The sequence below is a fragment of the Phacochoerus africanus genome, chromosome 8 (assembly GCF_016906955.1).
Source record: "Phacochoerus africanus isolate WHEZ1 chromosome 8, ROS_Pafr_v1, whole genome shotgun sequence".
NCBI lineage: Eukaryota > Metazoa > Chordata > Mammalia > Artiodactyla > Suidae > Phacochoerus > Phacochoerus africanus.
This window is the reverse complement of record NC_062551.1, coordinates 160,300,191-160,317,344: the sequence shown is the minus strand read 5'-3', so window position 1 is coordinate 160,317,344 and position 17,154 is coordinate 160,300,191. Positions and strand designations below refer to the sequence as shown.

Here is a 17,154-nt window from a genome sequence, read left to right as displayed (position 1 = left end):
CTGTCCCATGTCTTTAAGGCCCTTCTGCTCCAAGCCACCCTGCTAGGGCCCAGGACAATATATTCCTGGGATCCCAAGTGGTGATGATGGCCTCTTGACTGTGCCAGGTGGCAACTCTGGCATGGGGAGGATGCTGAGCTGGACAGTGTGGAGCATGGCTGGTGAGACAACTAACGCCAGGTTATCTAGTGGGGGAGGAGGCCTGAAGCCAAAGTGAAAAGAGAGCTGAAAGGTGGGAGGGGGTGTCTGACCTGGAGCCCCACACTCTCCACCTTCCTCCCACTTCCCTGCGCAGTCTGCCTGGAGGATGCTCCCTTAGTGCCTGATGGGCAGAGCTGGGGGACTCTCGTCTTGCAGGAGACAGAAAACCCTCCAACCCTGACCCCAGTGGGGGTGGCAATGGAGGCAGGGCAGGGCAGCCACTCAGCAGACTGGAGTCAGCCTTCTGCTCCAGCATTCAGGACAAGCTTTGGCTCAGGGGGTGAGGCAACCTGTCCACAGGGACCTGTTGCTCTCACAGTGAACTTTCTAATGGCAAAGAGGATTATGATTCTGCTTCCAGAGTCACCCTGAGCTGTGCATAAGGCGAGGACCATGTGGCAGGGAGTGATGTGGTGCGGCCTAGGCAGTGTGGAATTTTGAAAGCAGACAACCCTGGAGTCAAGCTGCAGCTCAGCAATAACTTGCTAGAGAAACTTGGGAAGGTTCCTTAACCTCTAGGAGCCTCAGTTTCCTTATCAATAAAATGGGAATGACAGTACCTGCCTCCCAGGGTTGCTGGGAAGAATGACTGAGACAGTGTAAAGCACAATAAGAAGTACTCAGGAAATCTTAGCAATTTTTCCCCTAAGATTATGCCTTTCCATCATTTCCTTTACCAAGCAGCACCACTTTTACAATGAAAATAAGTAACTTTAAAAGACTGGGTGCACATAATCCTATGACACAGCAATTCTACTCCTACCTGGCAACCTGGAAGAAAACTCACATATGTGCAAAGGACAATCATTCGAAAATATTCATTGTTTGAATAGCAAGACACTGGGAACCCCCTCAATGTCCATCAAGAAGCCCGGGTAAATAAATAAATGACAGACTTTACACTGGGTAGCATATCATACATCAGGGCAAGTAGGGATCAGGGCTTCAAGAATCAAGAAACCTAAAGCTGAGTGAGAAAAATCAAGCTGCAGAAGGATTCATGCTGTATGACTCCATTTACAGATAAAAATTAAAAAACAAACATTTTTTCTTATACTCTTACACTCAGCAAAATCAAAACAGAGAAATGATAAAATCAAAATTCACGATGGTGATTATCTCTGAGAGGATGGTCCACAGGGGCTTCAGTGGTCTCTGCCATGGTTTATTTCTTAAAAGAGAATATGAACTAAATGGGGCACAATGTTAATATCTGAAAAAAACTTGGTGACAAGGGCATGGAGTCATTTTATTATTTGCTGTATGTTTCTGAAGGCTGAACTTGTTTCATAATTTTTGAAGTGGTAGAGATTTAAATCTTCGTTTGTTCACCACTGACCATCATACATGGAGCTGGGCCCAGAGCAAACCTTGGGAGTGTTTGTTGAGTGACTGAGTGTCTATGATGAAGGTAGAACTGCTTTGCTGCTGCTCTGCTCAGACTCCACCAGAATGGCACTGAACAGGGCCAGGGGCAAATGGACATGGAGGGCCTGCAGATGGGCAGGTATGGTTTGGTATGAGGGCAACTTGACAGTGCTAGGGGGGCAAGCTCACTGCCTTGGAGGTCCAAGGAGGAGCCAGAGGAACACAGGGTTGTAAAGGGGGCTCAGACAGGGATGTGAGTGTGCAAGGAAGAAGGATGAATGTGGGTTCTAGTCTGGGAGTTTAGGATTATTTGATAGGTGCCCTGCTCCACCCCTGCCTTCTCTCCTGAAAGCCATTTTTCTGAGCCCAGTGGGGTGGAGCTCAGGGCTGGGCAGAAGATACATAACCACTTCCAGATTTACCAAGACCAGCCCAGAGAAGGAAGGGAGCAGCCAGCCCAGCCTCCCTGTATTTTCCAAAGGAGGGACCAGAAGTCTAGGGAGGATAAAGGACTTGGCTAAAGTCATAACAAAAAGTGACAAAGTCTCATTAGGCACCCCTCCCCAGGGTGTCCCTCAGCCACCCACCTTCCAAGCCCTCAGCGCAGGACATGCGCAGGCCCTGTGGAGGCCTCCAGCTGACAGCTGGCATCAGCCTTGCCACCCCTCTGTTCATGTGTCAGCCCTGGCCCTTGGTAAATATTGTCCCTGGTGGTGAGGCTCCAGGCCAAACGGCACTCCTCCCAGTTCACCTGGGCCGGATCCCCACCCAGCAACCTCCCAGCAGTGCAGGCTCCCAGCAGCGGGGCTCCGAGGCCATGGCCACTGGGGCCCAGGAACGGTCAAGAGCGGCTCCGGTTCTGCCAGCAGTTAGCAGCTGGCACTGCTGCAGGGGCAGAGCAGGGGGGGTCCTACAGGGTCCCTCAGCGGGATGAACATTAGGGTCAGCACCCACCTTTACCACCCCTGCCCCTGTTGCGCCCAATGGACTCAGCCGGTTCCTATCTTAGCCTTTCAACTCTTCCCAACATCCCTGAGGGCGAAGTCATGTCTGGCATCAGAAAAAGCTGGGTTCAAATCGCGGGCGCGCCTCTCGCCTCCTGGGAGACCTAAGACGAGTCATTTAAGAGCCATCTATGCCTCAGTGTCCTCACCTGTAATGCACTTGATAATAGGAACCCCCCACAGGAGTAAACGCCACGAGCGGAAGAGGGCGTCTCTGACGTGGCTGTGGCCACCGCTTCCTCAGAAAGTTGGGACCCAGAGGGGAGTCACTGACTCAGGGCCCCCGGGGCCTCCACAGCCCCCGCACAGCCCCCCACGCCCCGGGCTCCGCCCAGCTCCCCGGCGGCGGCGGCGGCGGCACCCGGAGGCCTGGAGGGCGGGGGGCGAAGGGCGGCCCCGCAGGGGCTGGAAGCCGCAGTGCGGGCCCCGGGGAGGCCCGGTCCGGCGCCGGCCCCCGCCCCCCGCCCCGGGCTCATTCTGGCCCGCGCCCCCCGGGGCCGCCCCGCCGCGTACTTACCCCGCGGGCAGCGCGCCCGGAGCGCCGGCCGTGCTCATCGCCGAGCGGGGCGGGCAGCCTGCCCCCGCCGCACGCCAGCCGCGGCCCAGGTGCTGCCGCCGGAACCCGGAGCGGGCGCTGTGCGGCCGAGCCGCGGACGCGGCGGCCGGGGAGGGGCGCGCCGGGGGCGGGGAAGGCGGCGGGGCCGGGCCGGGCCTCGGTCTGCCCACCGGCGCAGTGGGGCCAGGCCACCGCCCGCCCGCAGAAGTCGGCCCCGCCCTCGGGTCCGACAGGTGAGAGCGCGGGGCGCCCAAGGTCGGCCCGGCCCATAGCCGAGAACCCGCTGCGCGCGGCCCCCGGGAGCGGGCGCTCGCACCTTCCTCGCGCAGCCCCACCAGTCTGGGCCCAGAAAGTTCTCCTGGACCCGAGGTCCACCTCCCTGCCACTCTGCCCTCCCCGCAGCGCCCGCCCCGCAGCGCCCCCACCTGAGCCCTTGGTCGTCCTACTGCATTGGTGGGGGGCGTTCAGGCAGAGAAAGACGCGACTTCCAGAGGCCGCCCTGGATTTTCCTCCCACCCGCTTGCCCACAGCTTGACTGTGTGTGCAGGAGACCAAAAGAGGAAAATAACGCGGTTTAGCACCACTGCTAGCCAGCAGCTCGCACTCGCCTTCTCAAATAATCCCCACAGCGGCCACTTTAGGAATGGGGAGACTGAGGCACGGAGTTCAGGTGACTTGCTGAAGGCCGCTCATCTAATAAATGGCAAGTCGCTGTTGGAACCCAGCGCTCCCGACTCCAAAGTGCACACTCTTGCCCTCTTGGTCCCGACTCTCCTGAATCCTCAGGGTTTAGGTGGGGTCACCTATAACATTCCTCAGATGCCTACTGTGTGCCCGGCTCTGAGGTACACGTCTAGGACTAAGGCTGAAGCCGACTGGTAGAAAGGCCACTGGCCCATGAGGAGTTAACCAGCCACCCACCTCCAGGCCCCAGATGCTCTTAATCATGACTCATCAGAGCACGTGGCTGTCGTTAGAGCTGCCCCTTCACAAAGGCAGGGGACAGAAGGAGGAGGGACTCCAGCACCCCTGGATCAGTGCTCAGCTCCAGGATGTCAGAAAAGGAAACAGGAGGAGCCTGTAGAAGCAGCCATGACAGAAAGAGGGCTTTACTAGGTTCTGGGAGAGCCAGGCAGATGGGGCCTGGTAGCAGAGGGGAGAGGTTTAGGACATTACTGTTTAAATCTAAACAAGTGTCTAGAAAGATAGTGAGTTGTTCTTCTGCCCATCTGCAACCAGAGGCCAACTCTTACCTGCAAGGATCATCCCATCTCTGGGATTCTGACGCAGGCATGGAAAAGATAATTAACTACAAGGAGCGGGGTATGATAACATCTGCCAGTACCTATAGAAGTCCAGATAAGGGAGAGTACAGCATAGGCTGGAGGAGCCTGGGGGCTTCCTGGAGAAGCCAGGGCACACAGTTAAGTCTTTTTCTTTTCTTTTCTTTTCTTTCTTTTTTGGCTTTTTAGGGCTGTACCCGCAGCATATGGAAGTTCCCAGGCTAGGGGGTCAAATCGGAGCTGTAGCCGCCAGCTCACGCCACAGCCACAGCAACACAAGATCCAAGCATCTGCGACCTATACAGATTATGGCAACACCAGTTCCTTAACCTACTGAGCAAGGCCAGGGATTGACCCTACATCCTCATGGATACTAGTCAGGTTTGTTACTGCTGAGCCACAGTGGGAACTCCAGAGTTGGGTCTTGAAGTTTGTATTATTTCTGCACAAAGGCGGAGGTAGAGAAAGGGTGTACCTGATGGGGACATGGATGAAAAAGCATGGAGCTGGGCAAGGGCATACTGGTGACAGCTGGAGTTTGTGAAGCTGGTGAGAAGACCAGCAATGTGTCTAAGGAGGAGCCTGGGAGAGGAGGCTGGGGGGCTCTTGTCACATGCCATGCTTTCAGGTCTCTGGGCATTTGTACGTGCTATTCCCTCTGCCTGGAACATACCTTCTTCTCTGATCACATATTATTCATTCATTCAACCAGGAGACAAGCCAGAAGCTTACAATTGAAAGGCTTCTTTAAATAAATAAATAAATACAGGAGGTCCCGTTGTGGCTCAGTGGTTAATGAATCTGACTAGGAACCCTGAGGTTGCAGGTTCGATCCCTGGCCTTGCTCAATGGGTTGAGGATCTGGCATTGCCGTGAGCTGTGGTGTAGTTCGCAGACACAGCTCAGATCCCGAGTTGCTGTGGCTCTGGTGTAGGCCGGTGGCAACAGCTCCAATTCAACCCCTAGCCTGGGAACCTCCATATGGCGCAGAAGCAGCCCTAGAAATGGCAAAAAGATTAAAAACAAAACAAAACAAAACAAAAAACAAATTTATCACCATAAAACTGCCAAGGTCCTCCCAGAGCTAGAGAGGGCTAGGAGAGTAGGGGTTCTGAAGCATTATGCTATTAGCTTCAAGATAAACCCTTACTGGATTTAACCATCGTTTATTAAAACCCTGCCATGTTCAAAAGCTCCTGTTTGCTCTTTAGGTTTCAGTTCAGATGCCTCCTCTTACAGGAGGCCCTTCTTCCCTGGATGTGTCAGGGGCTTCCTGGGTACACACTGCTCTAAGCCACTCTGACCTCCCCTAATCGCCCCGGGATAACACCGTCTGTGTGTGGTCAGGGGGTGTGAAGTTGGTTTGTGACTGTCACTGCTGTCAGACTGGGAGCTTCTGGAGGGTAAGGCCTAGTCATATCTCTGTGTCGGTGCCTGACTAATCACCAATGATATGAACACTGCGCCTAGCACTTTACCATTTTCCTCTGAGGTAATGATTATAATGATGACTGATGTTCATCAGAGGCTTATTATGTGCCACACACGTTAAACGGATTATCCCATTTAATGCCCAGTTTTAACCACCTCTCTGAGCCTCAGTTTCTGCATCAGTAACATGGAAACACTGCCTGCTTCCAAGGGTCATTGTGAGGAATAAGAATTCACATGTGTAAAATGCTCAGAATAGTGGTGGTGGTACAAAGGTGATACTATTATTCTCCCCCTTTTACAGATGAGAACTGAGGATCAGCTCTGCCTTCAGAGCTGGAACCCTGCCCATGCCACCACAGCGGCAGTGATGCTGGAGCCACTCACCTGGTGAGTCAGAACATCAGGAGGGTTCCACCTGGCCAGTTCTAGGTCCCCAGGAGCTCTGGCCCAGACCCAACCCTGGGGGGCCTGTGAGTCACCATTATTTCTGCCTCCCAACCCAGGTGACCCTGCTCAGGTCACCTGCTCATTCCCACCAAGGCCTGCGGACTGGGAGAACATCCTAAGTCCTGGATTCCTTCCTCCTCTGCCAGGGGACCTGGTGCTTTGTGCCTAGGAGATGGTAGGTATGCTTTCCTCTCTCATTTTCTCCCCAACCCGCAGGAACAAACCACTGGGCTCACTGCACATGTCAGTGGCCCTGCGGACTTCATAAAGACTGCTTTCACTGATACCATCTCTCAGCTTATTAAGGCCTTAAAAATAATAAAAAGAAGAAGACCTTCAATAAGTATCTGCTTAGTGAAACCTTACTGGAATTCTCCAAAAAGCTCCAGAGTAGCTTCATCTCTCATCCTACAGGTGAGAAAACTGAGGCTTGAACCCAAGTGTGACTTGGACTCAGGTCTCGCCATATCTAGCCTGGTGTCAACTCTTTATCCTGTAGAGAAATGTGTGGAATTGGGGTGGGGTGGGGGTCACAGAGACAGGGGTGTGAGCATGTGAAAAGGGATGCCGTTGTCGAAACAGCTTAAGCTCTCCACGTCCCAGTCCTCCCATCAGTAAACCTGGGATAATAGTGCCACCCTCTGCAGGATGCTGGTGGGCTTACTGAACTTTACTTGGGTGACCCCCTCATCCCTTCCCTATTCTTAGCTGCCTTCTAGGCCTTTCCCTGGCACGAAGTGCCCCTAACCTCATCCCCACCCTTGCTGTCTCTACAGCCCAGGATCCCCTCTTCAAGTCTTTGAAGCCCTCCCAGCCCGCTAAGAATGAGTCCGGCCCCGCCCAGCAGGTCACAGGCCTGGGCTCGTTAATAATTCACAAGTAAACAGGCCCATCCACAAAGAGCCCTCGTAGAGGGCTGAACAAGTCACAGTTCTTCAGTATTCCCTGGAGAGGGGCCCTGAGGGAGGACTAGGCCTGCTCCTTGGGCCGGGCCCTCCCTCGCCATGGACTCTGGCCACTACTAGCTGTGTAACCTTGGACAAGTCACTACCTCATCTGGCCCTCAGTTTATCTCTCCCCACAAAATATAAAGGAGGGAGCAGACTGGACCAGGAGGTCAAAGGCACTTCCCGCTCTGATGTTCTCGGCTCTGGGATCTGAGCTCTTCTACTAAAGTCTGGTCTCCAGGAGCTGCTAAGCTTGGGTCTAAGGAAGGAGCCCCTGGTCAGGCACAAGGGACCAAGAACAATTTTGACTGAAAAGAAGATGCAGAATGCTAATGAGGGGCTTCTGGCACTGAGTGGCATCCTGTCAGAAGTTAGAACTTGGGCTACAGATTCAGGAAGATCCAGCTGGATTCCTGGCCCCGCCATGTCCTAGCCCTGTAGTCCCAAGCTGGGAAGGGAATGGTGCAGGGAGCAGGTTTGCAAGCCAAGCCATATACGCCAGCTCTGGCACCCTGAACCAATGATTTCACCTCTGAAATGGGGACACTGATGGCAGCAACCTCAATGGGTTGTTGCAAGGATTAAATGAGGTAATATACAGGCACAAACGAACCTATCTACAAAACAGAAAGAGTCACAGACAAAGAGAAAAGACTGTGCTTGCCAAGAGGGTGGGCAAGGGAGGGGGATGGACGGGGAGTTTGGGGTTGGTAGAGGCAAACCATTATATTTAGAATGGATAAGCAAGGAGGTCCTACTGTATAGTACAGGGAGCTATATCCTGTCTCATCCAGTCTCTTGGGATAGACCATGATGGAAGATACTATGAGAAAAATAATTGTATGTATGTATACACACACACACACACACATATACATGTGACTGGATCACTATGTTGTACAGCAGAAATTGACACAACACTGTAAATCAAATATACTCTAATGGATTTTTTTTTAAAAAAATGAGGCAATATACATAAAGCACTTGGAATGTGGCCATATCATTAATCTTTGGGCTTTAGTGTCCTCGCCCATAAAGCAGGGATAACAAGATTGTCATGAGCATTAAATAAGCAAATGGACTCAAAAGAGCTTTGGAACAAGGCTGTCCAGAAAAGAAGGGTTTCCCCTCAGATGTACCCACCCCAGAGCTGGCCAGGTCCACAAGGACAGAGCAGCATCCATCAGACACCTACGACGTGCCCTCAGGCCAAATGTGCTGCCTCACTCACTGCTGGTGAAAGTAGAAAGTGGCACCTCTTTCTGAAAGGCAATTGGAATTATGGGCTGAAAGCCTTAGAAAGATGACCCGGTAGCACCTGTGCAGCAAATATCTTTTGTTTGCTGTTGTTGTTTTTAGCAAACCTGTCTTTTTTTTTTTTTTTTTTTTTTTCCTGCTTTTTAGGGCCGCATTAGCAGCATATGGAGATTCCCAGGCTAGGGGTTCAATCAGAGCTATAGCTGCTGCAGCTACACCAGATCTGAGCCACATCTGCAACCGACACCACAGCTCACAGCAATGCCTGATCCTTAACCCACTGAGTGAGGCCAGGGATCGAACCCTCAACCTCATGGTTCTTAGTCAGATTCGTTTCTGCTAGGCCATGCCAGGAACTCCAGAAAACATGTCTTAAGAAATAATCACAGACATAAAGATTTACGGTACAAGGATGTTCATCATAGTGTTTCCTATAATAAAGGTAGAGCTGGAAATGACCCAAGTGCCCATCCATAAGGAATTAGTTCAATGAATTATAATGTATTTAGAGAGTGAACTAACCCACTAACCCCATTCTGCTATACCCTTTGTAACACAGAGGGATGACTGCTAAATAAATAAATAAATGAATAAATAAATAAATAAATAAATAAATAAAACCCTTGCTCTCACTCTCCTAATTCCTTTGTTCTGCGTTATTTTTCCATAGCACTGTCTGACATCTTGTATATTTTGTTTATTCATTTAGTCTGTCACCCCCTATTAAATTCTGTGCTCCACAAGGAGGTTTTTTTGTTTGTTTGTTTGTTTTATCACTTTGTTCTCAGTGCCCAGCATAGTGCCTGGTACATTGTAGGTGCTCAATAAATGTTTACTGCATGAATGAGCTTTTGAAAAGGTAGAAAATTACAAAAAAAAAAAAAGCAGAGTACAAAATTATACAACTAGTGCTAAAAAGAAAACCCCAATGTCTGTGCATTTGAGGAAGTATGAGGCGGCCTCCATGTCCTCAACTCTTAGAGTTGGAGACAACGAGCCCCCTGGTCAGAGTTGTAGGCGCTGAAGGTGACAATGCATGTCAAGTCAGCGCATAGCCAAGGGCAGATCTCGCTGTCATTACAGATCACCGAGGCCGCAGCCTGGCAGGGGATGGGGCATCCTGGAGGCGGAGGCCTAGTTCAGAGGGTGTCCAGGGAGAGAAGCTGGGGCTAGAGGGAGCAGGGGCAAGTGAAGAAGGAGAAGGGTGACGATTTGAGTGCAGCGCTGTGGGCTGTGCCTAGGGAGCCGCCACCCCCCTTTGACGGGCTGGCCTGTGCTCAGGGACAGTGCTTAGGTGAGCCCTTCAGACACCTACTTGTACAGGAAGTACTCAGCCACCCACTTTCTTGGAAAGATAGCAGAGTTGCTTCAGTCTGACACCTAGAGCTCTCTCTGGGGGAGGGTGTTTCTTCCTGGAAGATGACTGGTTGCAGGGGTTGGTTCTGGCCAGAGTCGTCTCTGAGAGGGAGGAAGGGGCACACCTGATGCTGTGGGAAAGAACTAGCAGGGACAAACTTCCTCCAAAGGGGAAAGAAGGGAGTAAAAGGAATAGACCTGACCCAGGTCTACCTGGACAGGGGGCCCGATGTCGCATCCACCGTCATAGGTCCTAATATAATTGTCCTGGTTAAACAGAACAGCCAGTTAGTAGGCTGCGGGAAGGATTTTTCCCTGGAAGCAGTGGGTTTCTGCACTGCTCTTCACCTGGGAAAGGGCTGATCTTGGGAAAGGAAAGGTATGGTTGTCTTGGGTTAAGCAAGAAATATCCTCCTCTCTCTTGGGAGAGAAGATGCTGAAAGTCCTACATCAGGCCCTCCTGGAAGTGGAAATTTTGCAGGAAGGCTCCTTCCAGGATGGCTGAGGGGCTCATAGAGGAGCCAGAGAATCATAAAATTCTGTTGCTCATCACTTGCTTCCTAAGGTGCAGAGGCTCACATGGGTCAGGGGGCTGGATCAAGGTCATAGAGCCAGTATGTAGGTGGCAGAACAGGGGCTGAACACCCTGCCAACCCCTCACCCTTTGGCCAGGCTGTGGGAAACACAGCAGTGTGGTGGGTGAGGCCTGAGGGTGGAGAAGTCACAGGGCCTGAGCTGAGAGAATGGAGACCTGGCTTGTGGCCTCAGGTGTGAGACCTTCTGAGGGCAACTGGGAGTCAGAATTCCTGGGTATTTGCATCCATTAAGTTCCAGCTGAAGTATAAAGGCGCATGTTCAGGCCTTCACCTACACTCCTTTGCACAGGCCCCTGCGTGGATGTGGAGGCTGAGTCCCCTTCTCCCTGTCCTCTTCACTGTCTCTCACCTCCCTCCCAACATTAGTGGCCCTGGGTCTTCACCTCTTCTCAGCTTAGCTTCCTTCCCCTGCTTCCCTCTAGTCTCTAATTCACAGCCCAGCACCCATCCTGGATTGTCATGTTGGCTCTCCCAGTGTTAAATGGTCTGGTCTGTCCTCAGCAAAATCATTTCTCCATGGGGTAGCACAGCCATCTTTAAAAATGTAACTCCCTTCCCCCAGGCCCTCTAGTGGCTTCCCAAGACACACTGAAAATCAAACTCGGCCCTCTCCTGAGCAGCCTGCCTCCAGGATCCCAGCGGGCGGGGGATCCTCAATGACCCACACACCTCTCTGCTCCTCGGACACACCTCAGGCTTTGACAGGAGCTCTCCTTACTTGCTAGGAATGCTGGATGGATTTTACTGTCCATCACATCGCTTTATCTTAAACCCTACACAGCATCTGTTTCTGGCATTTACTTGTTTATTTGCATACTTGTTTTGCCTGTCTTTCCGCTAGAATGTGGTCTCCTGAGAGCAGCGACTTGTATGCCTGAAGTAACCCCACATCCCCGGCACCTAGTACAATGCCTGGAACATGGTATATGCTCAACCATGTTTGTTGAAAGACTGAATGAGAGCTCTGAGAGGGAAGCAAAGATGCCGGGGTTCTGAAGGCCCCTGAGCCTGACTCAAGGGTGGGGTCAGAAAGGCCCTTTAAAGGAGGTCACCTAAAGTAAGTCAGACAGAAAGACAAATACCATATGATATCACTTACATGTGGAATCTAAAATATGATACAAATGATCCTATCTACAAAACAGAAATGGACGCCCAGACATAAAAACTGACGGTTACCAGGGAGTTCTCTGATGGCCTAGCGGGTTGAGGCTCCTGCGTTCTCACCGCTGTGGCTCTGGTTGCTGCTGTGCGGCATAGGTTCAATCCCTGGCCCAGGAATTCCCACATACTGCCTGTGTGGCAAAAAAGAAAAAAAAAATACAAAAAAAAAACCCCAAGAGAGAACCTGAAATAAACGTTGCAACTCTCATTTAAAAAAAAAAAAAAAAAACTTATGGTTACCAAAGGGGAAAGGGGGTAGGGGAGGGATAAAGTAGCCGTTTGGGATTAGCAGATACACACTACTATATATAAAAAAGATAAACAACAAGGTCCTACTGTATAGCACTGGGAACTATATTCAATATCTTATAATAAACCATAATGGGTAGAATATGAAAGAGAATACATACATACACATATATGTGTACACTTATACACACGCATAGATAAATATATATACATATAAACTAAATCACTTTGCTCTACACCAGAAATGAACACAACATTGTAAATCAACTATACTACAATCGGAAAAATCAAAACCAAAAAACAAACCTCTGCTGTTAGACATCAGGACAAAGCCCACCTCTGGTGTTAGAAGTCAGAATAGTAGTTACCTTTGGGGTTGTGACTGGGAGGGGCACAAGGGAGACCCCAGGAGCTTGGAACAGTCTGTGTCTTGATCTGGGTGCTGGTTCTATGGGTGTGTGCACCTTGTGAAAAGCCATTGAGCTGTATACTTACGATGTGTGCACTTCTCTACATGCGTGCAACCTTTGAATGAAATGTTTATTTCAAAAGAAAAACAAAATTTTTAATAAAAATAAGAAGAGGTCACCCAAAGTTGAATCTTACAGGGTGAATGTCAGGAGTGGAGGATGGCATTCCAGGCAGAGGTAGCTCTGAGCAGCCCAGCACAGTTGGGAGAGCCCTACAAAGCCAGTCATTGCTCCTGGACCAGAGTGACGGGCAGGGAGTGATGGGAAGTGGGCCTGGGCCTCTGCCCTTGAGAGCCTTGAACTTTAACCTCTAGGTGATAGAGAACCACGGAAGAGTTTTAAAGCAGAAAAATGACACGGACTGGTTTGTGCTTTAGAAAAGACCAGACGAAAGGATGCCTAGAAAGGGAGAGACAGGAGGAAATGCGAAAGTTGGACACTGCTGCAATAGTCCATGGGGCATGAACAGCTAGCTCTGAGAGACATCAAAAAGATAAAGTCAGCACAACTTGGAGACCAGGGTGGAGGTGAGGGAGGGAGGGAGTTGAGAGGGATGACTCCCAGGTTCTGGGCTTGAGCAACTGGGTGGATGACTATGCCATTCACTGACATGGGGATACAGGAGGAGGAACAGGTTTGGATGTGAAGTCTAAGATGTGAAGTCTAATTGGGGCTTGCCAAGTGTGATGTGCTCATAGGACAGTCAGATGGGGGCATTGGGAGGGCAGTCAGATTGCTCTTCTCCAGGGAGAAGCAGGGTGACCTTTAAATATATAAAGGAAAGGAATTGGGGGTGGGGTGTGTGTCAAAGCTCCAAGGAGAGATTAGGGCCGTCCCCTTTCCTTTTTTCATGGGAACTCATCTGGAGACATCAACTCACTCGGGAGGTGGGGACAGGCGGGGAATTGGAGTTGACACACAGGAAGCAATGACACATCCCTGAAAGGTTGACCTTGGAGGAGCTGTCACACATTTTCACCATGGACGGGCACTGGGACCCAGGATTTCCCTCCACACTGTTGCTCCAGATGTGGACAATCCCTAGGGCGGAGTGGGGGTTGTTAGCGTGTCTGCCTTCACCTGTCCAGGCACAGGGAGGACCCATATCTCTGCTCAGGCAGCGCTGGGGAGGACCAGGTGCACGAGCGGCACAGCTGCGGGGAGATGCAGCTGCCCAAACCTGACTCCCAGCTCGCCCGAGATCCAGCTCACCTGAGCTGCCCTCGCAGGTGGCCCACAAGTTGCGGAAGCGGGTCTCGGAGGGGGCTGGGGTGGGGCCCTACTTCGTCACCCCCCCCCCCCGGCCCATAACGCGCGAGCAGGGGACACGTGGAGGGTGAGAGGAGCCGGGCTGCCTCACCCCGGACGCTCCGGCCGTTACCCCGCGCCCAGCAGCGCGCACGCTGCTCTCTCCAGCTGTGTCCCCTCAGCTGCCCCTCGCGTCGGCTGTTCCTCAGCTGCCCCTCGCGTCGGCTGTTCCCCAGCAGCCCTTGTCCCATCCGCGCCTCCCGCCGAGTCCCCGCCCCCGCCTGGTACCTGCGGTCGCTATTCCCGGAGGCTGCCCTCTTCCAAGCGGTCAGAAAAGCCATGGACGCGGGCCGGACTCGGAGAGGGGCGCGGGCGGCCCCTCGTGGCAGCAGCAGCGGCAGCGGCCGCTTGGGCGGCAGCACCTGGACGGGGTGGGCGGGGCGGGACCTTTGGCTCCGCCCCGCCGCGGTCGAGCACCTCCCTGCCTGACAAGGGCGTCTGTCCCGGGAGCAGACCTGGGATCCCAAGGCAGGACGCCTTCCGTCCAGAGCCCTTGGGGCTCACTTTAGACACAAGGAGAGACTGAGGCCCACCATGGACCGCCAGGGATCTGTCCCAGGTCACATAAAGGGCCAGTGGCAGCACCAAGACCTGTCCTTCCCCACCCGCCCCCGACTCCCAACTCCCGACGTAGAGCCTGGCCTCACTACCTATGGATGATGGCGTCATCAACGCCCTTCCCTCCTGCCTTGCCAGGGTTGTACCTGATTGGGATCAGGGGCTTGGGACTGGCCTCAAGCGTAGAGCACAGGGGAGGAGGGACAGGCGAGGTGTCAGAAAGATAGAAAAGAGCTGCCTGGGCCTGGGAGTGGAGGCTGCTGGCCAGGCAAGGTACTGGGACACAGCCCTCTTCACAGGCTTCTGGATCCCAGCAGCCCTGTGGGAGGAGCATGAGCTCCTCATCTTACCTGGGGTTATGGGCAGGTTTTTTTTTTTTTGGGGGGGGGGTCTTTTTAGGGCCTCTCTGGAGGTATATGGAGGTTCCCAGGCTAGGGGTGGAATTGCAGCTGAAGCCGCTGGTCTACACCACAGCCCAGCAACGCTGGAGCCGAGCTGCGTCTGCGACTTACACCACAGGTCAAGGCCATGCCTAATACTTAACCCATTGAGCAAGGCCAGGGATCAAAACTGCATCCCCATGGATGCTAGTCAGACTGGTTTCCACTGAGCTACCATGGGAGCTCCCATTTTAACTTTTTATTTTAAACAACCAGCAAGTAGAAGAATCAGCTGGAGTAAGGTGAGCCCCTAGCAGTGCAGTCCAGCAGGCTCTCCTAGGAGACTCACAAGGAGCAAGAGAACCCCTTGAGGAGGTGTTTGAGAAGGATCACTCCCAGGTCCAGCGTGAAGGATGGATCCAGGGGTCTCTGGAAGCATCTGTGAGGGAGGATGGAGGCTGAATTCAGGGTGGGGCAAGGTGGCTAAGGACGATGTCTGTCTCCTTTTGGGCTGGGTCTGTACCCTAGGCTTTGCGCAACACAAATTGTGTGTCTAATAAGTGGTGACTAATTCTAATGTGACAAGCCCTAAACCAGATGTTTTATGCACATTCTCATTTAATTTCATCTTATTAAAATACTCCCATTTTACAGTTGATGAAACAGGTTCAGAGGGGTTAACTGACTTCCCTGAGACCAAGCCTAACACCAGATCTGTTAGCCCCATCTGGTGGTTCCTCTCCACCTTGCCTGTGGTCTGCAGGTGGACTGGACATGGAGTGGGAGGTCGGGGCAGAGCAGAGGGCAGAAGCCTCAATGATCATCTGGGCAGTTGCTCTCACTTTTCCTTGGTACGCAGCAGAGAAAATACGACCTTTCTCTCTTTTTCTGAGCATACATGTCATAGTCTTGGCAGATCAGCAAGGGCCCGAGAATGCTGCCTATCTGACCGCAAGGCTAGAGCTTCCAGATCTGGAAATTCCAGTTACAATGCACCCAGGGGCCCAAGCCTCTCAGCTTACAGAGGTTTGCCCAGCTTGGAAGCACTGGGCCCTGCAGATAGCCAACTTCCTCCTGGGCTCACAGGCATGGATACCAACAGGGCCTCAGAAGCCTGGTCTCAGAAGCCAGAGCCCAGGTTTAAGCCTCACCCAGCCTCCAAGCTCACAGCCAACATCACTGCCCCAGGGAGTCCTTCTGTATCTCCCCAGTGGAGGACTATCTTCCTCTTTAGCGGTTACTTTTTTTTTTTTTTTCATAGTTGATTTACAATGCTGTGGCAATTTCTGCTGTACAGTAAAGTGCCTCAGTCATATATATATGTGCGTGTGTGTATATACATATATACATACATTCCTTCTTTTTATATTGTTTTCCGTCATGGTCTAGCCCAGGATATATATAGTGGATACAGTGCCCTGTGCTTCACGGTAGGACCTAATTGCTTATCCATGCTAAATATAATAGTTTGCATCTACTAACCCCAAACTCTCAGCTTATCTTACTCCCTCCTCCCTCCCCCTCAGCAACTACAAATCTGTTTTCCATGTCTGTGAATCCGTTTGTTTTGTAGATAGATTCATTTGTGTCATATTTAATTTATTTATTTATTGTCTTTTTAGGGCCATACCCGCTGTACGTGGAGATTCCTGGGCTAGGGGTCGAATTGGAGCTGCAGCCCCCGGCCTACGCCACAGCCACACCAATGTGGGATCCGAGCCGCATCTGCGACTTACACCACTGCTCAAGGCAACACGGGACCCTTAACCCACTGAGCAAGGCCAGGGATGGAACCCTCATCCTCATGGATACCAGTCGGGTTTGTTAACAGCTGAGCTACGATAGGAACTGCCCTTTGTGTCATATTTTAGATTGCATATGTAAGTGATATCATATGGTACCTGTCATTCTCTGACTTTATTTAGTATGATAATCTCTAGCTGCATACATGTTGCTGAAAATTGCATGATTTCATTCTTTTCTATGGCTGAGTAGTATTCCATTGTATATGAGTACCACAGCTATTGATGGACATTTAGGTTATTTCCATTTCTTGGCTATTGTGAATAGTGCTGCAATGAACATAGGGGGTGCATGTATTTTTTTGAATGAAAGTTTTGTTCAGATATATGCCTAGGAGTGGGATTGCTGGATCATATGGTAATTCTAAATTTAGTTTTCTGAGGTACCTCCATACTGCTTTCCACAGTGGTTGTACCACTTTACATTCCTGCCAACAGTATTGGAGAATTCCCTTTTCTCCACGCCCTCTTCAGCATTTGTTATTTGTAGACTTACTAATTTTCTAAAAAATGTATTTATTACTCTATTTTCCAGATTTTTTCCAGTTACTCTTATTTATTTATTTGCCCAATGAATAATTTTTTTTTAGCCACATGTGCCGCATATGGAAATTCCTGGGCTAGGGTCAAATTGGAGCTGCAGCTGCCAGCCTATGCCACAGCCACAGCAATGCCAGATCCAAGCCACATCTGCAACCAATGCCAGATCTTTAGCCCACTGAATAAGACCAGGGATCAAACCTGCATTCTCACAGGTACTATGTTGGGTTCTTA

General features: G+C 51.4%; 1 protein-coding gene and 1 long non-coding RNA gene across 9 annotated transcripts in view; one reads left to right on the top strand and one right to left on the bottom strand.

The window, feature by feature from the left end:
- The window catches only part of TTC39A (tetratricopeptide repeat domain 39A), an 85,773-nt gene extending 71,783 nt beyond the window's left edge, over nucleotides 1–13,990 (bottom strand). For 6 of the 8 annotated variants that reach the window (XR_007136162.1, XR_007136161.1, XR_007136163.1 and 3 more), the window contains exon 1: nucleotides 13,869–13,990. Coding sequence is in view for 3 of the 8 variants with exons in the window: in XM_047789135.1 (XP_047645091.1) it covers nucleotides 13,869–13,921 (53 nt within the window). In the remaining 5 variants the exon portion in view is untranslated. Of the gene's footprint in view, nucleotides 1–3,090; nucleotides 3,242–3,554; nucleotides 3,578–13,868 lie in introns of those variants that run through there. The other 2 variants (XM_047789137.1, XM_047789136.1) reach the window with 2 other exon arrangements.
- On the top strand, nucleotides 6,083–7,844 carry LOC125132206 (uncharacterized). Its single transcript, XR_007136164.1, has 3 exons — nucleotides 6,083–6,233; nucleotides 6,510–6,707; nucleotides 7,070–7,844. It is a non-coding gene; the product is annotated as an uncharacterized LOC125132206 (long non-coding RNA).
- Nucleotides 13,991–17,154: the final 3,164 nt, after the last annotated feature.